This window comes from Perca flavescens, chromosome 2 (assembly GCF_004354835.1).
Source record: "Perca flavescens isolate YP-PL-M2 chromosome 2, PFLA_1.0, whole genome shotgun sequence".
NCBI lineage: Eukaryota > Metazoa > Chordata > Actinopteri > Perciformes > Percidae > Perca > Perca flavescens.
This window is the reverse complement of record NC_041332.1, coordinates 6,335,208-6,362,201: the sequence shown is the minus strand read 5'-3', so window position 1 is coordinate 6,362,201 and position 26,994 is coordinate 6,335,208. Positions and strand designations below refer to the sequence as shown.

Genomic DNA, 26,994 nt, shown 5'->3' with positions numbered 1-26,994 from the left:
GAACATGTAGCTGGACTTGAATGGCCTTCTTTTGACTGAAAGTGCTGCCAAACTACAACTTGTTCTGCTCACCAGATCCATGTCCACTTTCTCACAGCCTGCTGCATTGAACGCTCCACCTACGTAAACACCTTCCCGTAATCAACGGCGCCGTCGCTACGGTGACCAGCGAAGCGTGCGTAGTGCAAGCGTAGGGTTCGGTGCGGTGGAAACCGAACCCCGTCAAAAAGCCCAATATTCGGCCGATTCCGAAGCCTGGATTCGGTGCATCCCTGGTTTTTTATATAAAGATTTGTGATTTGTTAACCTACCGACAGAAATGCAGGAACGCCGCCTTCAGCAGTTTGGTTTTGTCTTCCTGAGCTACAGGCTCAGCTCTGGTCGGAGTCTCCATGGCTGAAACCTGCAAACACAAAGAATCTAAATTAGAAATGCATTTTATATTCAGGAACAATCACGTGCATCTTTTAAGTTTCCGTTGTCCTAACTGGATTTCCAGTTTGTGGCTGAAGTCTTACTGGAGTCCGGTATGGGGGCTGGATCCGAATCATCAGGTATCGTTCGTTGGGTAGGAGTTATATTTTAAATTTTGGGATTTGAATATTCATATTTTTGTTGGTTTTTCCTTTCACACTGCAATGAAGTTGAGACAGATTCAACTTTTGGAGAAACGCAAGCAGACGTAACGCTGCGGTCACATAACTGCCGATCAGACTTCGTCGGTACGTTTTGAGGCGGAGTGAGAGTCCCGTACAGAAAACAGGAAACATCACTGCCTCTATCGCTGCCACAAGATTGTTTTAACACCAAAACACAAGCACTGAACTGCCCGGGTTTCCTGCACAGTCGCTCCGTGTCTTTTCTCTCTCTCTCTCCCGGAAATTGCGCTGCCTTCAAGTGCGGTCGGAAATTACGAGATCGATGAACAATCTGACGTAAAACAGTAACTGTGAAATATAAAGTCTACTTGTCTCTACATTGGGGGGTTAAAAAACACAACAGAACGCCACACAAATGAGCCATTTAAAAAGGACAAATCTGGCGCAAAATAAACCCAGGGGTTAATAAGACACGTGTGTACCGAGTCGACCTCTGGGATAAATTTTCATGCTAATCAGATGTGACCAGTTTTAGCGCAAAACGCTAATTAGCTGGTAGCGCTAGTAGTCGGGGCAAAGGGTAAAGTAAAAAGAAATCTCTATTTCTACACCACTAACAAGGCTCAAAATAGCACCACACTTCCATGGTAGCATAATGAGGGTCCGATGTAAACCGAGGCATTGAGAACTTTGTAAGTGTACAGACAGTTTATTAAAAAGAGAGATTATAAAAGACAGTTGCGTTCACGTATACAGGCAGGCGCCATCTTGGGAAAACAGTCACAACCAGTTGAACGACGAACGTCACCCATGTATTTTAAAAAGGAACACGCCGACTTATTGGGAATTTAGCTTATTCACCGTAACCCCCAGAGTTAGACAAGTCGATACTAGAGATGGCCCGATACCACTTTTTTGCTTCCCGATACCGATTCCGATACCTGAACTTGCGTATCGGCCGATACCGAGTACCGATCCGATACCAGAGTGTCATATATTTCATTATGTTTTAACAGCTGTATACTACTATCTCTGTATGGATGTGATATGATTTCTATCTCGGTTGTCGGTCTGGCTCAGGTTAAACTCTTTGTGAAACATGAACAAACACAAACAATAAACGCCCCAGAACTTTCTTTTATTCTCCAGTTTGACAGTCAGTTATAATGGAAAAAGAACATAAATAAACTACTTTTAATGTAGATTTTCTTTAGGGCTTTATTACGTGGTATCGGATCGGTGCATAAACTCCAGTACTTCCCGATACCGATACCAGCGTTTTAGGCAGTATCGGAGCCAATACCGATACTGGTATCGGTATCGGAACATCTCTAGTCGATACATACCCTTCTCATCTCCATGCATGCTGTAATGCTGTCTGACGGCTCCAGCAGCATCAGGCCAGCACAGAACATGCAGGTGAATGGTTCCAGTAATCCTACTGCTCCCAATAAGTGACAAAATAACACCAACATGTTCCTATTTACATGTTGTGATTTGTAGAAGTCTGGCGTGTACAAAAAACAACGTAACATGAGACACAGCCGTCTTCTAACTGTAAACAAACCGGGAACTATATTCTCAGGCGGAACAATATAGTACTTGGGCGGAGTGATATGCTCGCAGCAAGCCTGTCTGAGAATATAGTTCCTGGTTTGTTTACTGTTAGAAGGTGGCTGTGTCTCATGTTACGTTGTTTTTTGTACACGCTGTGACTCTACAAATCAAAACATGTAAATAGGAACATGTTGGCGTTATTTTGTCACTTTTGTCACAATTTGGAGCAGTAGGCTAGTTGGAACCATTCACCTGCAGGATCTGTGCTAGGCTAAGCTAATGCTGGAGCCGTCAAGCAGCGTTACAGCACGCACGGAGATGAGAAGGGTATGCATCGACTTGTCTTACTCTGGGGGTTACGGTGAATACGCTAAAGTCCCAATAAGTCGGCGTGTTCCTTTAATAAACAGAATTCATGCATTTCCGTGTAATTACATTTCACAAATGTAATTCCTATCGACCCACTGGGAAACCATGGACCGTGGGAGGTTTCAAGTGACCATTCAGCTCACGTTGCACCGCGTTCGTCGTTCGACTGGCCGTGACTGTTTTTCCCCAAGATGGCGCCCGCCTGTATACGTGAACAATTTGTCCTTTAAGTGACACTCCCACCGCCGCACAATTGCTTTCGTTGGTCTGAACGTGCCCTTCCTCCCCCCTCTACCCCCGCACTGGCTGCACCACCGAAGCTGTTGATAAGTACCGAAGCTTCAAAAATACAAAAACACGGTATTTGGAACTAGAGGTGTTGAAATTAATCAAATAATCGATGCATCGAATCATGGACGATGCTGCATCGATAATCGGCCGGCTCATAATCGATTGATTTCGGTTTACAATTTAAGGTAGGCCTAACAACATTTCTGTTTACATATTCTGGTATGTTTTTGCACATTCAGGAAGTGCCATGTGCTCAGTAGGGCTGTCCTTGACTAAAGAAATTCTTAGTCGACTAACACACGATTTTGTCGACTAATCGATTAGTTGATTTAATTGACAGAGCTGTGCGCTTTGAGAGGAGGTTAAGACTAGAAAAGCACAATATAAATGTAGTTAATTAACCATCTGTAAAACTGAGTTTCTCCACAATTAATCCTGCAAAAGCACCACTTTAAATCTTGTGTTTACCATAAATGTGCTCAGAAGTTTCTTGGAAATCAGTAATTAAGCATGAATAAGCATAAAAAAATGACTAATCGACTAAAGCAATCTTAGTCGACTAAGACCAAAACGACCGATTGGTCGACTAATCGACTAAGAGGTGGCAGCCCTAGTGCTCAGTGCTGTATAGTTTTATGTATCCAGTTTATTTAGTATTAGAGCACTGCATAATGTTTGGTTTTTGAAGCTTGAAAAGCTATGAATTAAATTTCCTACATGGCTTTAACAGAAACATTTATTTGACGCATTGTGATGTATCGCGATATCGAATCAAAGTGCTGACATGATAATCATAATCGAATCGGGAGATCAGTGAAGATTCACACCTCTATTTGGAATAGCCCTAGTCGGGTAATAATAATCATAAACTGCTTGCACAATATATTAGGGCTGCTCTCTCTTAGTGGATTAGTCGACTAATCGGTCGTTTTGGTCTTAGTCAACTTAGATCTCTTTAGTCCATTAGTCATGTTTGATGCTTTTTTCGTGGTGAATGACATATTTCCAAGAAATGTACGAGCACATCTCTGGTAAACACAAGAATTAAAAGGGGTAGTTTTTGCACGACTCTTTGCAGAGAAACTCAGATTTACAGATCTGTCAATTAAATCAACTAATTGATTAGTCGATACTGTTGAATAAGTGTTAGTCGACTAAGAATTTCTTCAAATCAACCACAGCCCTAAGATTTGTGCATAAATGAATATTGATCTTGCTCGTCTAGCGTTCAGCCTTTTCCGTCCCAGCTGCTGCTGGTTTGAGTTTTACCTCCGGCGCCAGGGAGGAGCACAGCGAGTCCTCCATGGTCTCCGGCAGGATGGAGGCGGTCTCCCGGGCAACCACCGCCACCAGGCCGCTGTTCTGGGAGAAAAACACCGGCAGGTCGGCGCAGCAGCCTCCGCCACGTACACCATCACCTGGACGGAGAGGGAAACCCATTCAGATACCTCCACTGTTGGTTCATCACATGGCTTGCCGTTATTAAATTATTAGGTCTTTCTATCATGGGTTTATTTGATTTAACATGTTTTCTTCCCAATTTTTTTTGTTTTTTAAAGTTTAGAGCTGGGCAATATCGATATTACAGTACAGGCCAAAAGTTTGGACACATCTTCTCATTCAATGTGTTTCCTTTTTATTTTCATGACTATTTACATTGTAGATTCTCACTGAAGGCATCAAAACTATGAATGAACACATATGGAATTATGTACTTAACAAAAAAGTGTGAAATAACTGAAAGCATGTCTTATATTTTAGATTCTTCAAAGTAGCCACCCTTTGCTTTTTTATTAATAAGGGAAAAACTTCCACTAATTAACCCTGACAAGGCACACCTGTGAAGGTAAAACCATTTCAGGTGACTACCTCATGAAGCTCATTGAGAGAACACCAAGGGTTTGCAGAGTTATCAAAAAAAGCAAAGGGTGGCTACTTTGAAGAATCTAAAATATAAGACATGTTTTCAGTTATTTCACACTTTTTTGTTAATTACATAATTCCATGTGTTCATTCATAGTTTTGATGACTTTAGTGAGAATCTACAATGTAAATAGTCATGAAAATAAAGAAACACATTAAATGAGAAGGTGTCTCCAAACTTTTGGCCTGTACTGTATATCGATATCGTGATATGAGACTAGATATTGTCTTAGATTTTGGATATCCTGATATCGTAATATGGCAAAGTGTTGTCTTTTCCTGGTTTTAAAGGCTGCATTACAGTAAAGTGATGTACTTTTCTGAACTTACCAGACTGTTCTAGCTGTTCTAGTATTCACCTTTACCCACTTAGTCATTATAATAAACATTACTGATGATTATTTATCAAAAATCTCATTGTGTAAATATTTTGTGAAAGCACCAATAGTCAACACTACAATATCTTTGCGGTATCAATATAGAGGTATTTGGTCAAAAATATCGCGATACAGCAGACTGCGCAATTGTCCTTTTTTCAAGTCAGTGATATTTTCAAAACGCACCTGCATGGACAAATTGTTGGTTGTACGAATTTGTAAAAAAAAAAAAAAAAAAAAAAAAGTACTAAATAAAGTTTCTTACATTTTTTCTCCTTCAAAAGCTAATCTCTTTATGACTTTATGATCAGTACACAAAACACTGCCATGTAAATCTGCAGGTCAAAATGCATAAACTATTTTAGCAGATTTATTTTTATCTTAAGAATCCTTTAAGTCTTATAAACTATGACTTCATCACTCTCCATTTCTATAAAAAAATATTATAATTTGTTCATCTGAAGCCAGAGAGCTTTTTTTTCAAAGTTTTTGTCGCTTTTTGTCACTACTTTCAACCTGTTCTTGCCTTCCTTCCTTTTTTCTACCGTCTTCTTTTTTTCACCAAGTTTGTCAAAGTTTTTGGCGCTTTTTCCAAAAGACAATTACACCCTTTTCAAGGTTTTTGTCAAAGTTTGTCTTCCTTCTGTCTACTGTGTGTTTTTTTTTTTTTTACAAGTCTGTCGCTTTTTATGAAGTTTTTTTCATGGCTTTTTAAGTTTTTGAAACCATTTTCCACCTATTCTTGCCATACTTCCTTCTTTCTACTGACTTTTTATGTTGTTTTTTTTTCCCAAAAGTTTTTGTTGCCTTTTTTCATCAGCATTTAAATGTTTGTTTTTTCGGTTACATGTTGTTGTTATTTGGTAAACCTATCGCTGGTCAGGGGGCAATTGGCTTAAAAACACAATTCAAATGGGGTACATTATTGAAAAAAGTTTGAGAACCAGTGTTACAAACTATGACTTCATCACTCTCTCCATTCTAGAGGTCGACCGATTTTTTACATAATCGGCATCGGCCAATATCAAGCCGATTAATAGGCAGGCGCATCTGCGGGCAGCCTGGTGTTGTTGTTGTTGAGGAACACGTGTTCGACGCACGCTGCCCCTTGAGTCAGTTACCAGCAGAGTGAGCAGACCTCACTCAGTGCCTAAGGAAGGAGATGTTCCTCGGAGAAAACGGTAAGGATTAAATTCTTAAAGTCCTATATATTTAATGAAAAACGTATGACATGTTACTGCCAACTTCGAGAAAAAAACATGAATAGGCGACATGACGTTCGGCTACTTTGGATATTAATAGCTGTCATGTCACAATAATTAAGCTAGAATTTTGCAATCACAGACAGTGGATCTGAGACTTTTATTATTTGTTCTGTTTGTGTGTCTATATTTGAGAGGGTTGTCAACTCAATGCAGAGAAAGAAGTTGTAGTTAAAAGAGACCACCGCACCATAGGCTAGTGAAGGACTGGCTTTGCTTTGCTAGCGTCGTTGCTAGGGTTGCTACCGAGTAGACCCGCTGCTAATATGGCACCTGTGCCTTAACGACCCGTATCTACCGGACCGAATAGCAACGCGGATTTCTGTGAATCATTTCGGCGCCACTGATATGCCTGCGTTGCTGTCTGATGCTCGAAAACGAATGTTAGAATAACAGAAACATCGCAGCATGTGACGCTAGTTAACATTACACTCGTCAGCAGCTAATGTTAGCTTACCGTTAGCTAGAAGATGGATTAAACACAATTAAAATGCTGACAGCTAAACGGTGTAAAGTGTGATTTATTTCACTGTATATGATCCAACAGCAACATGTTAAGCAGTGTGCAGCTGTTGTTGTCTACTTGTCTGAAGAACAACACAGACGGTGCGTCGCGGTGCATTCAAAGTTGTTGTAAAATACCCTTTTGCCATGGTGGTTGTTTTTGTCGTTCAACAGCAATTTACTAGTGAAATACATTATTGTTATAAGTTATAGTTATTACATTATTATTAAATCATTTAATTTTGACCATATGGCCTAAAGTTGTTTTCCCCCCTTTTGCGATAATTAAGTTTTGTCCATTTGGTTTTGTCTGTCAACAAACAAAACAAAAATACATGTTTCAGGACAGTTTTTGGGAAGATGATAGAAACGTTTTTAGCCTTGTATCACTTACAATGCACTGAATTATTAGCTGATTTATAAAACAAATGTTAGATTTTATATCTATACCTATCTATAAAAAGACTTGAAGAAGATACTATACAAAAATACTAACTTAACCTTGTATTTTCCCCCTTTTTTAGTCATTAAGTCTGATGGCTGAAAAGAAAACCAGCCCCTTATGGCAGCGCTTCACCCAGCCAACACCAAAACAAAGAAATGCTGCTGGTTGCTACTGTGTGTCAGCACTACTATTGTTAAAATGGTTAATTTATTTTATTGTTCTCAGATGTTTGACAAATGCTGCTAAGTGCACTAAACTTTATCTTTTCATTGAAAAGTTTATTTGACAAAGTTAAGTTTATTTTCTTTCTTTCTTCTTACCAGTTTTGTTTATTTATACAATATATGTGTTTACATTATACATGTTTAATGTAAGTATACAAGTGCAGACTGGTGTTCAAGTGTTCAATAAATGTTTTTGTTGAGAAATTTTGTGTATCTTAAGTACTTATTAGTGTTAAATTTTATCTTTCAAATAGAGGTCAAAAACAAGCAAATATTGGCCAAAAATAATCGGCAGCATATATCGGCCGACCCTGATTTCAAAAGATTGGCATCGGCCTGAGAAAACCCATATCGGTCGACCTCTACTCCATTCTATACAAAAATTAATAATTTGTTCATCTGAACCCAGAGAGTTTTTGTCGCTGTTTTTGAAGTTTGTCATTTAAAAAAGTTTTTTTTTTTTCTACTTTTAACCTGTTCCTGCCTTCCTTCCTTTTTTTTCTCAAAGTTTTTGTCGTTTTTTTTTTCAAAAAACAATTCTGCCCTTTAAGGTTTTTGTCACTTTTTTTTTTAAAGTTTGTCTTCCTTCTTTCTACTGTGTGTGTGTGTTTTTTTTTTTTTTTACAAGTCTGTCGCTTTTTACAAAGTTTTTTCGCTGCTTTTTAAGTTTTGGTACCATTTTCTACCTATTCTTGCCTTTTTAAAAAGAAGTTGTTGCCTTTTTTCATCAGCATTTAAATGAAATGTTTAAAAAATATTTTCCAGTTACATGTTGCTGTTTGGTAAATCTATCGGTCAGGGGGTACTTGGCTTAAAAAACACAATTCAAATGGGGTACATTATTGAAAAAAGTTTGAGAACCAGTGTTACAAACTATGACTTCATCACTCTCCATTTATACAAAAAAAAAATAAAATAAAAATTTCCATCTGAAGCCGAGGATGAAGCCAGAGAGCATTTTAACTTTGGTAGATAAAAAGTAAAAGTTCTTTCTAATGTGGCTCCTGCATTGTTCATACAAGAGAAAAGCATTTCTTGACTTTGAAGTAGATTTCCTCACCCGGTGAGTTGAAGCTGATTTTCTCATCAGGCAGCGCTCCCCTGCTGGTTCCCGTGGAGCAAGCGAACACCATCTCCTCGTTGTACAGGAAGGCAGCGGAGCCGGGAGAGAGCGGCAACACCAGCCGCGTAGCCTGCAGCGCGTCCACGCTCTGAGAAAACAAGACATTGATAAAAAATAAAGTGTGCGTCTTCTAAAATAAAGCTTAAAAAAAGGCATGAATATTTCACTTCATGAGGTTTTTTTTTTTTAACTAGAAATGGTGAGTAGCTGTAGATAGGTGGGGTCTCCTCTAGCTGTAGATAGGTGGGGTCTCCCCTAGCTGTAGATAGGTGGGGTCTCCCCTAGCTGTAGATAGGTGGGGTCTCCCCTAGCTGTAGATAGGTGGGGTCTCCTCTAGCTGTAGATAGGTGGGGTCTCCCCTAGCTGTAGATAGGTGGGGTCTCCCCTAGCTGTAGAGAGGTGGGGTCTCCTCTAGCTATAGAGAGGTGGGGTCTCCTCTAGCTGTAGATAGGTGGGGTCTCCTTTAGCTGTAGAGAGGTGGGGTCTCCCCTAGCTGTAGATAGGTGGGGTCTCCCCTAGCTGTAGAGAGGTGGGGTCTCCTCTAGCTGTAGATAGGTGGGGGTCTCCTTTAGCTGTAGCTGTAGATAGGGTGGGGTCTCCCCTAGGTGGGGTGGGGTCTCCCTAGCTGTAGATAGGTGGGGTCTCCTCTAGCTGTAGATAGGTGGGGTCTTAGGTGGGGTCTCCTCTAGCTGTAGAGAGGTGGGGTCTCCTCTAGCTGTAGATAGGTGGGGTCTCCCCTAGCTCTAGATAGGTGGGGTCTCCTCTAGCTGTAGATAGGTGGGGTCTCCTCTAGCTCTAGATAGGTGGGGTCTCCCCTAGCTCTAGATAGGTGGGGTCTCCCCTAGCTCTAGATAGGTGGGGTCTCCTCTAGCTCTAGATAGGTGGGGTCTCCCCTAGCTCTAGATAGGTGGGGTCTCCTCTAGCTGTAGATAGGTGGGGTCTCCTCTAGCTGTAGATAGGTGGGCCAACGCATTTTATGTGCATGCATCGTTTTAGTCTGGTGCAACACCGGCAGCGCCACCGCTTGTTAGCTTAGCGTAGTGAATGGATTCCTATGTTGCCGGTTAGCATGTTGTGAGCCAACAAAAAGACAAAAAAAACAACCTAATTATTTGAGACAAAAAATGCGTTGGCCCACCTATCTACAGCCAGGGGAGACCGTGATAAGAACTATTTCAACAAACAGTGGAGTACTCCTTTAACCTAGGCCACCACTGCCATCTTTATACCTTACTACTCTCATAAATTCAAACCAGTGGCGGCCTGGAGGTCATGAAGTAAACCGTAAAATGTGCTAATAAGACACGTGAAACAAATAATTTAATTTATAAACTTAAAAGGGGTCAGTAATTATAAAAAAATATAGATATTTTCTACACTTAACCTTTAGTAGTATCAAGCCACAGTTTTGGTTAGAGCTGTAAAGATTAATCAATCACGTATTACATTACAATGTATTGGAGTAAAGGCAGATCTCTAAGAGGCGGATATCTAAAAAACCTAACCACAAAAAAAATGACTGACAAACAGCACCTGACTAGAGCACCACAATAAAATGAGCATTCGGACTAGGGCTGGATGATTAATCGAAAATGTATCCACATCAAAATTGATTATTTTTCCCATGACGATACTTCATTGTGATTTTGATTTTAGGTCACATCGTGCAGCCCTACTTCTGGCTTTATTGCGTTTCTATCCTCAGTGATGTTTAACGTTAGCTTACGTAATTACTAATGTGCAGTGTTTAAATGTTTTAAATCCAATCCGGATCAGTACTGACCTGGAACGGAGGGTTGTACTTGGTGACTTCCACGGTGAAGTGGTCGGAGATGGCGGCGCCGTTGTCCTGCAGCGTGACCAGGCAGAAGTACGCCAGGCAGGGGGTGTCTGACGGGTGCCAGGCTGCAGCCAAAACCACCAGGCCGGCACTGAAAACACACAGCAAAGACTCCGGCTCAGTTCGGCCTCACGTTTACGCAGTTTTACTTTGGATTTCTTTGAGAAAGTACTTTATATCTGCACCCAGAAATCCTGGGAGACGGTGTCAGTAACTGACAAACTGTAAAGGTTCCCTGTGATCAGTGTTGTAATGTACTTAAGTCAGGGTTCATACGCATTTTAACCAATACTTTTTGGCAAATTTCCATAACTATGTGTTCCTGAAAATCTCAGTCGACATTATACAATAAGAATAAAAATCTGTGTTAAAGTTGACCTATCAGAGGTTTAACTATGCAATGAATGGTAATGTATGTTGTTCATAGTGGGATTCGTAATATCGCTCTCTGAATACAACGCTGAGGTTAAGACGATGTGAAAATACATTTATTACTAATCACATATTATTATGCTGTGTTAAGGGGTTTCCAAAACCTTTCCAGGACTGGAATTTGCATTTTTCAAATTCAATAACTTCTCCAGTTTTTTCCAAAACATATGAATGAATTTCACACAAGAGCAGTCATTTTCCCCTGTTGATGGGAACGTTATAAAGTGACCATCATCGGAAAGCAGGGTGCTCGGGGAAATCACTTTTTTTTTTCATCAAACCGCAGTTTTTGCAATTTCCCGCAATTTCATCGCATAAAACTCCATAAATACCATACATGGCATATTCCATCGCATTTTTTAAGAAAACGTGCCACATAATCAAGGATTTTTTCCCGTACCAATCACAAAAAAACTGTTTATTCTGAGGTGTAAAGCAAGCAGAAAGCCATTCGTGTGGATATTAACACACGGATGAACACACTCACTGTCCGAGCTTCATATCCAGGTAGGTCACCTTCGCCCCCTCCTTCAGCTCCTCGTAGTTGCTTTCTGATCCCTGGCGGGAGACAAATGTGGAGAGATATTTTGTTGTTTGAGCATGAAAGACATTCACAGCGTTATCTAGAGAATATGGATCAATATTTCCAGTATAAATGATAGAAGTTAAAGGGATACACCACCGTTTGTTGAAATAGTTCTTATCACGGTCTCCCCTAGCTGTAGATAGGTGGGCCAACACATTTTTTGTGCATGCATTGCTTTTTAGTCCGGTGCAACACGGGCAGCGCCGCCGCTAGTTAGCTTAGCGTAGTGAATGGAATCCTATGTTGCCGGTTAGCATGTTGTGAGTAAAAGTCAAAAACAAAAACAGAATAATCGAGAAAAACAATTATTTAGCTCATTACGTTTTGCAAGTAAACTTATTTTCTCTCGTGTTCTGAATGAAAAAATAAAGTTTAAATTGGAAAAGTATTCATTTTTTACTCTTGATTTATTGAACTTTTTCCACTGTTTTTTAAGTTCAATAATTGCAACTGTTCTGGTCGAGAAATGTAAATGTGAATTTAAGTATTCTGAGCCTGTTTTGTTAGGCTGTTGTGCATCATTGTTGGTGCGAGAGCGTTTCCTAGTGGCGGAAATGGGTAGTGCATTTTGTGACGTTACTGTTGTTAACTAGTGGATGAGTTTAGTTCCCACGTGTCATGGTGAAATATTGCTGTACGGCTGTTCTATACATGTCGGATCCTTGGAGTAGCACGTCCGTAAGTGTTCTTTTGGTTGTTGTATGCAGATATCATAATTAACACTTATGTAATAATATTATAGTTATTAAGCGTTAACGTAGCCCATTCTTTTTCCGTATGTAAGTTATGCTAGCGCTAGCTGCGTGTGTATGCACAGGCTAATATGTACGTGAATGAAAATGTGAAAGGAATATTTGGCTACTTAGTAATTATATTTTTGTTTGTATTCCTTAGTTTTACAAAAAAGAAAACTGCTTGGAGTGAACTCTTCAATAAATCTCCAACTTAAGAAGACGTCAAACCAGCTTCATTCATTTTCCTTGTTCGCTATCTGCCTAAGCATTGTTAGGACACAACTGCTAGGACAGAATAGTAAAAGGACTTAACACAGCGGGTGAAGATCTCAGAACAGCGTGCACCACGCCAGTATCGGAGTCCCAGCGACAACATGCATTCTCAGAAAGAAGAAAGTAAAACAGACCTAACATTAGAAACTAAGTCATCTGTTAGCTCTTCGTCATGCAAGACTGTTGCATCATCGGCTAGCAGCGCTGCAACTAAAGCGAGGGCAAAAGCAGAAGCACTAAAAGTAAGGAGTGCATATGCGGAGAGGGAAGCAGCCATGTTGAGGGAGAAAGCGCGCATTGAGGAACAGCGGCAGAGAACACTTGCAGAAGCAGAGCGCAATAAAGCAGAAGTGGAAGCAGGGCTCAAGGTATTGCAGTCGGAGAGGGAGGCAGCAGCAGCATCCAGAAAGGCAGAGGTCTATGAAGCTGCAGCAGACTTGGATGAGGAAAGGCGCAATGATTTTGGAGATGAAGAGAGAGCTCAACGCACCAGGGAGTATGTGCAGAACCACACTCCAGTACAAAACGCTCAGCAACCATTTCCTGAATCACAGCATGCACCTATAGAGCCAGATCCCCCTCCTCATCAGTCACCTCAAACCCCCCATCATCACATCAGCTACCCACAGCAAGCACCTATAGAACCAGATCCCCCTCCTCATCAGTCACCTCAAACCCCCTATCACCACGTCAGCTACCCACAGCATGCTGGTACAGGATTTGAGCGCCAGCAGAACAGTGCGACACAGAGGCAGCCTGCTGCACTCCCTCCTCTTAATGTCTCATCAGAAGGCTACACCAACATGCTGCCTCGGATGCCTGATTTCGCCACCTATTTGATAAGGAGAGAGATGGTGAGTTCCGGGCTGACCCAATTTGACGACCATCCCGAAAATTATTGGGCATGGAAAACCTCATTCCAGAACATCACATGTGACCTCAACTTGACGCACAGAGAGGAACTCGACCTTCTCGTCAAATGGCTCGGCCCAGAGTCATCCACCCAGGCTAAACGAATCAGGTCAGTGCATGTAACCAGCCCTGCGAACGCGGTCAAAATAATATGGCAGCGACTAGAGGAGTGCTACGGGTGCCCTGAGGTCATCGAACATTCTCTGCTGAAAAGGCTGGAAGATTTTCCACGCCTCACAAACAAAGATCCTCGTCAGTTAAGAGAGCTTGGCGATCTGCTACTTGAATTGGAGTCTGCTAAGTGGAGTGGTCTTACACCTGGGCTTGCATATCTCGACACCGCACGAGGTGTTAACCCAATAGTTGAAAAACTCCCCTTCAACCTGCAGGAAAGATGGGTGACACAAGGCTCCAGGTACAAAGAGGATTACAAGGTAGCTTTTCCACCCTTCAGCTTTTTTGTACAGTTCATTTGCAACCAAGCAAAAACCAGAAACGACCCAAGTTTTGCATTCTCATCATCCAACTATTCAAACAGCCAGAGGCCAGACAGAACAGCTAAATTCAACAACAAGCCGTCTGTCTTTGTCAAAAAAAACCGAGGTGTCAGCCGCAGCTTCAAGCTCCCTGAACAACCAGCCTGAAAGGAGAACTGACGAGCCAGATAAACATTGCCCCATCCATAACAAGCCCCACCCCCTTTTTAAGTGTCGGACCTTTAGGAACAAGCATCTAGACGACAGGAAAGCATTTCTAAAAGAGAACTTCATCTGTTATCGATGCTGTGCTTCTACTAGACACCTTGCAAAGGACTGCAAATTGTCTGCAAAATGCAGAGAATGTGACAGTGATAAACATATATCCGCACTCCATCCTGGGCCTGCCCCCTGGTCAGCTGAAGAAACCAAATGTGAACCAGAGCAAAACAGAGCAGAGAAGAATGACGAGCCCTTTAATGTCACCTCAAAATGCACCGAGGTATGTAGTAACTCTCGTCAGCCCAGATCATGCTCTAAAATCTGTCTGGTGAAAGTTTACCCCTCAAACCAGCGTGAAAAGATGAGACGTGTCTATGCAGTGTTGGACGAACAGAGTAACAGATCATTGGCTAAGTCACAGTTCTTTGATCTTTTCGGCATTGAAAGTAACACCTCTCCTTACACTCTGAGGACATGCTCTGGCACAGTCGAGACGGCGGGGAGAAAAGCAAGTAACTTCACTGTAGAGTCACTCGATGGAGAAACCACAGTGATGCTCCCTACCCTCATAGAATGTAACACAATGCCTGATGACAAAGAGGAAATCCCGACACCAGAGATAACACAGCTCTTTCCTCACCTCGCTCCAGTGGCTGGCAAGATCCCACCTCCTGATCCCAGCGCTCAGATCCTTCTACTCCTGGGGAGAGACGTCTTAAGTGTGCACAAGGTACGTGAGCAACATAATGGCCCCAACAACACTCCATACGCACAACGCTTAGATTTGGGCTGGGTCATTGTAGGAGAGATCTGCCTGGATGGAGCTCACCAGCCTACTGATGTTAATGTCTACAAAACAAACATACTCCCGAATGGCAGAGCCTCATATTTCACACCATGCCCCAAAAGCATCCATGTCAAAGAGCAAGCAAGTTCTCAATCTCTCCAGTACTTACCAGACGTGCCGCATTACTCAAGACCCTCAAAGGGCTCCAGCGCTGACACAAGCTGTATCGAGACAGTGTTTTCTTAAGGATGGCAGACGATGAAAAAACAGCCCTGTCAATTGAGGATAAAATCTTCTTGGATTTAATGAAAAAGAAGTGTATCTCGCTGAAGACAACCACTGGGTGGCGCCATTGCCTTTCCGCTCACCACGAATCCGCTTCCTGATAACAAAGAGCAAGCGAAACAAAGGCTATTCTCACACAGCGCACCTTTCAAAAGAAACCAGGAATGAAAGAACATTTCTTTGACTTCATGCAAAAGGTCATCGAAAATCACCAAGCAGAACCCGCTCCACCTCTGAAACCAGGTGAGGAATGTTGGTATTTGCCAATATTTGGCGCCTACCACCCCAAAAGCCCAACAAAATAAGAGTGGTGTTTGACTCGAGTGCCCAGTATAGTAACATCTCACTCAATGACGTTCTGCTGACGGGGCCCGACCTCAACAACACATTAATAGGCGCCTTGCTGCGTTTCCGAAAAGAACGGATTGCCATTACAGCGGACATCGAGCAAATGTTTTACTGTTTCAAGGTAAAGGAAGATCACCGCAACTACCTTCGCTTCATGTGGCACAAAGAAAACTGCCCTGACGAGGAGATAATTGATTACCGAATGACTGTACATGTCTTTGGAAACAGTCCGTCACCAGCTGTTGCCATATATGGATTGAGATGCACAGCAGAGCGTGGTGAAGCAGAGCATGGAACAGACGCTAAAGAATTTGTGCTCCACAACTTTTATGTTGATGACGGCATTACATCTGTTCCCAGTGAAGAGGAAGCTGTTGATCTCTTAAAACGCACACAGGAAATGCTGGCAGAGGCAAACCTGAAACTCCACAAGATGGCCTCAAACAGCGCCACAGTCATGGAGGCCTTTCCACCAGAGGACAGAGCGAAGGACCTCAAAGACCTGGATTTGAACGCTGATCCGCTGCCTCTCCAGCGCAGTCTTGGTGTAAGCTGGAACCTTAAAAACGACTGTTTCACATTCAAGGTGTCAAGAGAGGTCAAACCATTCACACGAAGAGGAGCACTGGCCACTGTCAATAGTCTGTACGACCCCTTGGGGTTTGTTTCCCCCATCACTATGCATGGAAAGGCTCTAGTGAGAGAATTCACATCAGTACAGCAAGAATGGGACACACCTCTCCCAGCAGACAAAAGGGCACAATGGGAAGCATGGACTACATCTCTTACTGACCTTGAACACCTGCATGTCGCGCAAGACAGTATGTTCCAGTCTCTCTCTCACAGGCTCAGTCTAAGGAGCTCTGTGTTTTTCAGACGATCTGTTCTGGCCATAGCTGCTGTTGCATATCTGAGAGTCATAGATTCAGACGGACAATGTCATGTGGGGTTTGTGATGAGCAAATCTAAGCTGGCTCCATTTCCTGCTCACACTGTCCCACGGCTGGAGCTTTGTGCCTCAGTGCTCGCTGTTGAACTCATGGAGCTAATAAAGGAAGAGTTGGACACAGAGCTGCGCATCAAGTTCTACACAGACAGCCGTGTAGTACTCGGCTACATTCACAACACCACAAGGAGATTTCACATGTATGTGGCCAACAGAGTAACACGCATAAGGAAATCAACCACACCGAGCCAGTGGCATTATGTCCGCACGGACCTGAACCCAGCTGATCATGCTACCAGGATTATGCCGCCGGCTCAACTGCACCTCACCAACTGGTTCTCCGGTCCTAAGTTCCTCACACAGCCAGATGCTCCAGAAGACACTGACGCAGGGTGTTTTCAGCTTGTAAACCCGGACCTAGACATTGAGATCCGAACTCAGGTAACTACATTGGCAACCTCAATTGCTAACCACAGTCTGGGCTCAGACAGATTCCAGCGTTTTTCAAGCTGGAAATCTCTTGTGAAAGCTGTTGTTATACTTACCCATGTCGCAAAGTCATTCTCTCAATCCTCACGCACAGAAACCTGTGGAAAATGGCATTACTGCACAAGGCCTTGCATATCCGAGCACACACAAAAGCGAAATCTACAGTTATTAAAGCTGTGCAACAAGATGTGTACAAAGACGAGTTCAAGAGCCTAACAGAAGATGGGAAAGTGTCACCACACAGCTCACTCAAACAACTTGACCCCTTTATTGACAACGAAGGACTGCTGAGGGTTGGTGGGCGTGTGCGCAAAGCAGACCTCTTTGACCAAGAAAAGCATCCTTTAATTATACCACCCAATCATCACGTAGCTACTCTACTTGTTCAACATTATCACAGCCAAGTAGCCCACCAAGGCCGCCATTTCACTGCGGGCGCAGTCGCACAGCAGGACTGTGGGTTGTCGGTGCCAAAAAGCTCATATGCAGGGTCATTCACAGATGTGTCATGTGCAGAAAGCTGAGAGGGAGACTGGAAAATCAGAAAATGTCAGATCTTCCTGCAGACAGGTTGTCTGTAGATCCTCCATTCACACACACCGGGCTAGATGTGTTTGGCCCATGGAGTATTGTGGCACGTCGAACAAGAGGGAGCAGCGTTGAAAACAAAAGATGGGCTGTCGTATTCAGCTGTTTAAGCACCCGAGCAGTTCACCTGGAGGTGATAGAGGCAATGTCGGCGTCAAGTTTCATAAATGCCTTGCGCCGCTTCTTGGCTATCAGAGGGCCAGTTCAACATCTGCGTTCAGACAGAGGGACAAACTTCATCGGTGCCTGTGGAGAACTGCAAATCAACACAGAGGACACAGAGATAAAAAACTTCATGCTAGATCGAGGCTGCACCTGGTCATTTAATGCACCGCACTCATCGCACATGGGAGGAGCATGGGAAAGGATGGTTGGGGTCGCACGCCGTATCCTTGATGGTCTCCTGTTGAAAGAGAGAGCTACAAGACTCACACATGAGGTTTTGACTACACTAATGGCTGAAGTCATGGCCATCATGAACTCTCGACCTTTGACCCCCGTCTCATCAGATGCAGAAATGCCTCAAGTTCTCTCACCAGCAATGCTGTTGACTCAAAAAGCCAGTGTTGCACCTGCTCCACCAGGAGATTTTAAGATTGACCACCTACACAAAAGCCAGTGGCGTCAGGTCCAGAGCCTAGCAGACTGCTTCTGGAAAAGATGGAGGCAGGAGTACTTGGCCACGCTGCAGCCTAGGAGGAAGTGGACGGAGGTCAGACCGAATCTTCAGGAAGGTGACGTTGTCCTGCTTAAAGACTGTCAGGTGAAACGCAATGAATGGCCGGTCGGGCTCATCACGAAGACCATACCAAGCAGTGACAACAGAGTTCGTAAGGTCATGGTGAAGACTGTCAAGCAAGGAACTGTAAAAGAGTACTTAAGACCTATTAACGAGTTAGTTGTGCTTCTACCCAACGCTAATAATTAATGGGGGGAATGAGAAATAATAATATAGTGGCATAATAGTCATTACGCCAGGCGGGGAGTGTTCTGGTCGAGAAATGTAAATGTGAATTTAAGTATTCTGAGCCTGTTTTGTTAGGCTGTTGTGCATCATTGTTGGTGCGAGAGCGTTTCCTAGTGGCGGAAATGGGTAGTGCATTTTGTGACGTTACTGTTGTTAACTAGTGGATGAGTTTAGTTCCCACACGTGTCATGGTGAAATATTGCTGTACGGCTGTTCTATACATGTCGGATCCTTGGAGTAGCACGTCCGTAAGTGTTCTTTTGGTTGTTGTATGCAGATATCATAATTAACACTTATGTAATAATATTATAGTTATTAAGCGTTAACGTAGCCCATTCTTTTTCCGTATGTAAGTTATGCTAGCGCTAGCTGCGTGTGTATGCACAGGCTAATATGTACGTGAATGAAAATGTGAAAGGAATATTTGGCTACTTAGTAATTATATTTTTGTTTGTATTCCTTAGTTTTACAAAAAAGAAAACTGCTTGGAGTGAACTCTTCAATAAATCTCCAACTTAAGAAGACGTCAAACCAGCTTCATTCATTTTCCTTGTTCGTTATCTGCCTAAGCATTGTTAGGACACAACTGCTAGGACAGAATAGCAACATCTTTCCAGAAGTCAACGAGTAATCGTGTTCAATTATCGTGATTTCAACATTGACTGAAATAATCGTGATTATCTTTTTTTCCGTAATTGAGCAGCCCTAGGCCCACCTATCTACAGCCAGGGGAGACCGTGATAAGCCCTATTTCAACCAACGGTGGCGTATCCCTTTAAAGGAGAATTCCGGTCGATTTCAACCCGTAGCTCTGTTGTTTGTAAATCAGGAGTACTGTCAGTAGCGAGAAAAACGAAAACAAACGGTGCCGCCTACACCGAGTTATCCTCCTGCTAGATTTTGCACCCAACAGTCTTAAACAAGGCTTAAACAGGGCAAGTTTTAAACGCGTTTTTAGCCTCTAAATGTGTTTGAAATGCCATTACTAGTGCTTAGCCATGTGCAGTTATTCTTTACGAGGGAACACAGCGAATTTGACGGCAGTAGATGTGACAGAAAGGCATAAAAGTTGTGTTAATCCTTACCTCTGTTTATGTACTGCTTTCCGGTCAAGTCCTCAACAATCGAGTGCCGATCTCATACAATCCAATAATCCAAAATGTATTTTTTCCACAAAAAAACGATTTGCCGAGGTCCTGTCCATAGTAATGAGCATGTATCAACAGGCTGTAACCTGACACCGCAGTGAAGCGGAGCTGACCTACAGTTCAAGAGTTCAGCAGCTCATTTGCATAGGTAACCTAGCAACGGCGGAGCCTGCCTGTCGGCAGAAGCAGGGAGGAGCTCACAGAGCTGACAGACGGAGCTTGGAGTTAGATCAGGACTAATATGAGAAAATGCTTCGAGTTTGTGCCTTTCCAAATTGCGGCAACCAAATGAAGAGATATTTGAGCTTGAGCTTTCACCGTCTACAACCTCCGCAGCCGGGAGATTTTACCGTTATGGCTGGTTGCACTTGATGCGGGTACATGGTGGTGCTCGTGTGGATACTGTATCGCAATGACCACCGAGGAAGAAAGCCTGTGCTGTAAGGATACAGCCTGGTCTGGACGGGTCAACGGACATTGTTTCGCCCATACAGAGAGGTTTCCCCATCTGATCTATAAGGATGATCTAACCGGACAGACCTGATGGCCAGCTATCTAACGAGTGAGTACAACAGGCTTTTGTGACTCTGTCTAGCTTAGGTGCATATGTTTTTAGTTGTAAATACACATTCAAATCCCTAATCAAAACACACCTCTTCATAACTGCACATGGCTAAGCACTAGTAATGGCATTTCGAACACATTTAGAGGCTAAAAACGCGTTTAAAACTTGCCCTGTTTAAGCCTTGTTTAAGACTGTTGGGTGCAAAATCTAGCAGGAGGATAACTCGGTGTAGGCGGCACCGTTTGTTTTCGTTTTTCTCGCTACTGACAGTACTCCTGATTTACAAACAACAGAGCTACGGGTTGAAATCGACCGGAATTCTCCTTTAACTGAGGATTTGATTTAAGAGTGTAGAGAGAGAGAGAGAGAGAGAGAGAGAGAGAGAGAGAGAGAGAGAGAGAGAGAGAGAGAGATAGATAGATAGATAGATAGAGAGAGAGAGAGAGAGCGGGCTGAGGATGGTGGTACTGACCCAGATGGCATCGCCGATGCTCTCGGTCAGAGCTCTCTGGGCGTCCCAGTTGAGGATCTGCTGCTCCCAGCTGTCGTCCAGCTCCCACTTACTGAGACTGGAGCTGGTCAGCGTGTAGAGGCAGCCGGCTCCGCCCACCCACAGCACGCTGTGGAGCTGCAGCAGAGAAACAGACAACAGGGGCGCGCGTTCAATCCCAAAAACGGTGTGCTCGGAGCGGTGTCAAACAGGCTTTGAGGTATGTTCATTCCTCGCTTGGTGGTTGTGTCACAGGTAGAGCTGGGCAATATATCAATATTATATCGATATCGTGATATGAGACTAGGTATCACCTTAGATTTTGGATATCGTGATATGGTATAAGTGTCTTTTCCTGGTTTTAAAGGCTGCATTACAAGTTATGTAATTTTCTGAACTTACCAGACTGTTGTAACTCTTCTATTATTACTCACCTTTACCCACATTACTGATGATTATTTATCAAAAATCTCATTGTGTAAATATTTTGTGAAAGCACCAATAGTCAACGCTACAATATCGTTGCGGTATCGATATCGAGGTATTTGGTCAAAAATATCGTGATATTTGATTTTCTCCGTATCGCCCAGCCCTAGTCACAGGTGACACCCAATCAGCAGCAATGTGTATGTCAACTTGTGGTAGTACAAAAGGCGGTGTGCGGAGTGTTCAACGGACCCCCTTTTCAGTTTAAAATATAGGTATGGATCCATCAGATGCTCCGACTACACCGTACTAAGACCTACGGAACACCACATGTTTTGTCTTTACAGTCACATCCGTCAGCGCGACTCACCGTGTCGCTGGCCGGTTGGGAGAGGATGCCGAACAGGGTGGAGACGCGGCGCCCGATGCCGGAGAGCACGCCCTGGCCCTGCTGCAGGGCTCGGTACTGCAGCTTCCCCGAGGAGTCTACGCTCGCTCTCAACAGCCGATTCTTCTCCGAGGACAAGACGAAGCTTCCACCCTGAGAGGGGAGAGAGAAGTCAGAAGTTAAAGCGGTTATACACTAGACGCAGCCAAGGTGGCGCGCGACATCGTGACGTCACAATGACGTAATATCCGGCCGGCGCGTCCGATTTATGGCGCGCGAGCTGAGGGCGCGCACGGCTCTTTTTTTTTTTTTTTCAGCGGCGCACGACAAAGCGGAAACAGGAGGCCTGAACGAGTTCGCCAACAACGTGATGCCAGGACTCTCAGAGTGACTGCAGGTCTCTCTGGTAAACTTACCGGGTTAAGAGGAGTTCTTTTATGGTGAATGAAAGGCTCGATCCCACCAAGTAGCTCATCCAATCAGATCGAAGCATTGAGGTCAATGCGGCTGCCAGTTCTGCCGTTGTTTACCTTTTTCTTCTTCTTCCAGTCCGTAGAAAGGGCAGCGTCGGTAGCCTTTGCTCATTAGCGCCACCGCTGTTCAGGAGAAGACTGCAGCTAGTGTCGCGACCACCAGCGCAGGTATAAATAGTCACGGAGATCTCATGATGTCACATGTGCACGCGCCAGCTCGGCTGCGGTTTCTGTAAAACAAGCTTAAGGCCTCCTGCACACTGGCTGCGTGGCGTGAGCATTTTAATTTCGGCTCCCATGGTAACAGGTTAGAGCGTGCACGCAGGGCTCAGGCGCGGCTCGAGCATGCGCGAAATAAATAAAACGCGTGCATGCTAGAAATAGAATGATTGCCTATTTTTCATGCGACACGCAAGCGTGTTGGAAGCGTTTCCAGGCAAAATAGAATAGGAAAAGATGTTTATGTGTCATTTAGACACTAATACATTTAATAAAAGGACATGTTTGAAAGTATCGAGGTTTTGACATAAATACAGATATAAATGTAATATAAATAATTATCGATTTTCAAATATTGCACCTGTCTAGGGCTGTGCTCGATTGAAGAAATTCTTAGTCGACTAACACTCATTCAATCGTATCGACCAATCGATTAGTTGATTTAATCGACAGATCTGTAAATCTGAGTTTCTCCATAAAGAGTCATGCTAAAAGCACCACTTTAATTCTTGTGTTTACCAGAGATGTGCTCGTACGTTTCTTGGAAATAAGTCATTCAGCATGAAAAAAAAAAAACATACAACATTGACTAATGGACTAAAGAGATCTAAGTTGACTAAGACCAAAACGACCGATTAGTCGACTAATCGACTAAGAGGGAGCAGCCCTACACCTGTCAATACAAAACGAAATATTCTGTAGCCTATTTTGCTGTCAGTACTGCTGACGTTGTCTTTTCCGTAATCAAATCAGTATATATTTATGTTTAACATGAAGTATACAACTGCTTGAATGCATTTTAGCATTTTAGGCTAGCAGCAGCGTCGTCAGACACGTTTCTGGTGTGCGAAGACATAGAAAACACCACGCAACAGAAATGCCACGCAGGCAGTGTGCAGGAGCCCTAAAAACAACAACAACTGGGATGTTCCGGTTGGTTTGTTAGAGTTGTATCAGAATCAGTTAAGAGGATTTAACTGCAAAAGTCATCAAAATAAATAAAAATTAAAAATCACATTTGCCAAAGACCGACTTACACGGACAGCAACAACAAAGTTGCAGAGGTCTCCCAGGTCCACGTCGGTCTCGGTGTAGTTGCCCTCGTGGGCCAGGCTGGGCCACAAGCGGGCCGTCCCCTCCACGGACACCGCCAGGACGGAGACGGACTGCACCGCCGCCGTCTCCAGCGGAGCGGCTGACGCCACGGCCACGAGGTCGGCTGCGTAGTTGTACTCGCTGCTGGGCAGCTGCAGCTCCTTACACACCGACAGCTGCAGGAAAAAACACACAGACGGTGGCTCGATTATAAAGACTTCAATGTCTAAAGTAGTGATGTGCGGATTAGGGCTGCCACCTCTTAGTCGATTAGTCGACTAATCGGTCATTTTTTTATGCTTATTCATGCTTAATTACTCATTTCCAAGAAACTTCTGAGCACATTTATGGTAAACACGAGATTTAAAGTGGTGCTTTTGCAGGATTAATTGTGGAGAAACTCAGTTTTACAGATGGTTAATTAACTACATTTATATTGTGCTTTTCTAGTCTTAACCACCTCTCAAAGCGCACAGCTCTGTCAATTAAATCAACTAATCGATTAGTCGACAAAATGGTATAAGTGTTAGTCGACTAAGAATATCTTTAGTCGAGGACAGCCCTAGTGCGGATCGATACTAAAGTATCGATATTTGCGATCCCGACGTATCGAGTCATTTGGAGCGAGTGTTTATGTTATCATAAGTAACTTGTTGTCACCTGAAAAGTCTAATTATATCCGGTTAGGGGAAGGAACTACTTCTCCTTCCGCCGGTCAGTTGTGTGTGCACTGCGGCTCTGTGACGGAGCCGGCCACTGCAGCAGCCCTTCTTTAATTTCCCGCTACGAAGACTGCAGAGTGACTAAGGCTGACCACAAAAGGAGTCATGTCTGGCTGTATTTTACCTGTAAAGACAGCAGTGACGCCGTGTGTGGACATTTTTTTATTTGTGTGTAATTTTCAACCTGTTTTACTGTACAGGTCTCTGAGATTTTCTTTATAATTAAATAATATGAGAGTAGTTTATTGTCTTGTCATTATGCAGCTATAGCCTACTTTGGAATTGGTAAACCTACAGCCTACTTTTTAACTTTACTTTAAACTATTTGTCACATCACACTACAAATAAAATACGTAAAAAGTATTGGTATCGGTATCGGCAATACCAGCCTGGGTATTACTTGGCATCGGATCGAATAGGAATTAAGTGGTATCGCACATCACTAGTCTAAGACTTTGGTGTTTTAAAGGCTTTGTTTGAATTCACCAAAGTCATACAGTAACGCAGACTAAGCGATAGAGGCAGCAGTAGAGCAGTGACCACGGTGTTCTGCGAGGTAAAATCCCATCAGATTGACGTCAAAGGAGTCCGATGGCTTTGAAGATAGCGCACCACGCATCGACTGTAAATTAGGGAAGAGTGCTTTTGACTTTTACGCTCCCGACAGATGGAACTGGCTGCAGGATTCTCTCAAATTAGAACAACTTGTCTCCATTGGGACGCTCGTCATTGGACGATGCTTGAAAATGTGTTACGTAGGGGACTGCTCTTGTTTTTAGTGGCCCTCTTATGGACTCCAGCAGTAATTCTCACTTGTTTCTGTTGTTGTTGTATTTACATATTGTAATTTGGGCATTGCTTTTTTTGATCAGAAGATTTATTTGTACCGTAATTTCTTACGTTAATTTGTTTTTATTTCCTTTTTATTTGTGCTGTAATCGGGGAGTCACTGGAAAAGAGAGCTTGCTCTCAAAGGCCCTCGCTGAATAAATAAAAGGTTATAATGTATAACGGCTTCAGTTCCCCGTCGTAAAGGGCTGACATTAGAGCTGGGCGATTTGTTTCCCTAAAAAAATCTGCGATTTTTTTTTATAAAAAACTCGATTTACGAATCGATTTGACCTACCAACTCGATTTTTAAATCAAATAGATTTTTTTCCCAGCCCTAGCTGACATCAAGGAAAGCGGTGATAATATTCTAAATACAGCATCCACTTAAACTTATAGTATTTTTTAGCTGCTGCCCCCGTCCACTGACTATGGAGAAGGTCCTCATGCAACCCCACTTCCAAGGATCCAAACTATCCCTTTAAAAAAGTTCCAATGTGTGGGAATTTCTCCCATCTAGCGTTGAGATCATATATCGCAATAAATTCTGTCGCGCCGCGCAGTTCAAAGTACGTATTTACAGCTACTGTGGCCGTTCTGCGTCTCTTTCGATCCCCTTTTCCTTCATCAGGTCTTTCCATCTTTGGAAGGCAGCTCCAAATGTTCACTATTTTTTTATGATCCCCTTTTTCTTTTTCTGGGCGAAGAAGAAGAAGACTCCTGTGTCCTGAAAACTGGATTTTGAATACGTGGTCCTCCATGTTTTCCTTCTTCAAACCTGCCGGGGCCGGGAAGCTACGATACCCGTTGGCAGCGTTGGCAGCAGCTGTGGGTTTATCATGTGACCGAGAAAACGCGAAAGTCGGAGCAGTATGTCCTGTATGTCCCTTACAGGCTAACGTATTTCAAGATGGAGCATGGATATGGAGCGTCTGCCCCAGTTCATGCAAACGCAAATGTCAAATTTCAAGCCAAAAGGAATACTTGGAATTGATGGTGGAGGTAAATATTCATGAAAAAGGACAAGTTTGTGAACGGGGCAACACAGATTTTGATAGTGAACAACTAAACATGTTACACACCGGGGCTTTAACTCTCCGCACTGGAAAGGTGGACGTTATTTGGCTACTTTGCAGCTTTCAGTTTGTGGATCTTGGACCGTACCTTGGCGACGGCAGTCTGGCAGATCTTCCAGATGATCAGTCTCTCTCCACAAACCATCCAGGCCCAGCCGCTCTCGTTCACCTTCACCGAGATCTGGTCCTCCGCTAAAAAGGGACCGACAGACACATAATTGCTCAGTGACAATAATGGAACAGGATGCAGCATTGTTTCCTCTAGGTCAGAGGTGTCAAACTCAATTTCACTGTAAACTAAGAATCACATAAAAGGTCCGGACATGTTTAGTTTATTCACATGCTTTTATTTCATCAAAAAAGTCAAGGATCTTTTACTGGATTATTTTGTGTCCCATACAGCCTTCTCACTTACAGCTTAGTCCACATAAAGCCCCAAAAAAGTAACTTAGCCATCAAAGAAAAAAACGATTTTATTAGCAATTGATTAAAAAGCAACAAAAACATTGGAAAAAAAAAAACGACAGAAAAGGCCCCAAAAACGTCAGAAAAAGTGGCAAAACACTGGAAAAGCTAGAAAAACTAGGTGGGCCAAACTGTATTGTGAACCTAAATTGATACGCGGGCCAGATCAAACACTGCGAGGGGCCGGATTTGCCCCGTGGGCCTTGAGTTTGACACATGTGCTCTAGGTTGATTTTTGCCATGGCGGCCCGCCATGGCAAAAATTCTGCCGCCACAGTATCAGAAATCGGGCCGACGCACAATGTAGTCGCGGTTGCCTTTCAAATGATCCTGCCGACATAATGCACCCACCCCATTGGCTGCTGCTCACATTGTTGTTTGGACAGACCTGCCCCCACAGCTAAATAAAAATCCTAAAAGAAACACTGATTAACAAACCCAGACGGACAGAAAATGGCATCAACAGGAACAGAAACTTAATTTCCCGATAAGACGCAAGGTTTTCTTTACCATCGGCCATCGTCAGGGCCTCCATCACTT

The 26,994-nt window shown here is 43.3% G+C and overlaps 1 protein-coding gene across 1 annotated transcript in view; it reads right to left on the bottom strand.

The window, feature by feature from the left end:
* The window catches only part of nup133 (nucleoporin 133), a 61,232-nt gene that overhangs the window by 32,218 nt on the left and 2,020 nt on the right, over positions 1 to 26,994 (bottom strand). Inside the window, exons 2-11 of the mRNA XM_028568185.1 lie at positions 26,965 to 26,994; positions 26,078 to 26,181; positions 23,306 to 23,539; positions 21,559 to 21,729; positions 20,745 to 20,900; positions 11,434 to 11,504; positions 10,458 to 10,605; positions 8,612 to 8,762; positions 4,086 to 4,234; positions 312 to 403 (exon numbers count right to left, since the gene is read on the bottom strand). The exon at positions 26,965 to 26,994 is cut by the window's right edge and continues 86 nt beyond it. Of these exons, the coding sequence (XP_028423986.1) occupies positions 312 to 403; positions 4,086 to 4,234; positions 8,612 to 8,762; positions 10,458 to 10,605; positions 11,434 to 11,504; positions 20,745 to 20,900; positions 21,559 to 21,729; positions 23,306 to 23,539; positions 26,078 to 26,181; positions 26,965 to 26,994 (1,306 nt within the window). The remainder of the gene's footprint in view (positions 1 to 311; positions 404 to 4,085; positions 4,235 to 8,611; positions 8,763 to 10,457; positions 10,606 to 11,433; positions 11,505 to 20,744; positions 20,901 to 21,558; positions 21,730 to 23,305; positions 23,540 to 26,077; positions 26,182 to 26,964) is intronic.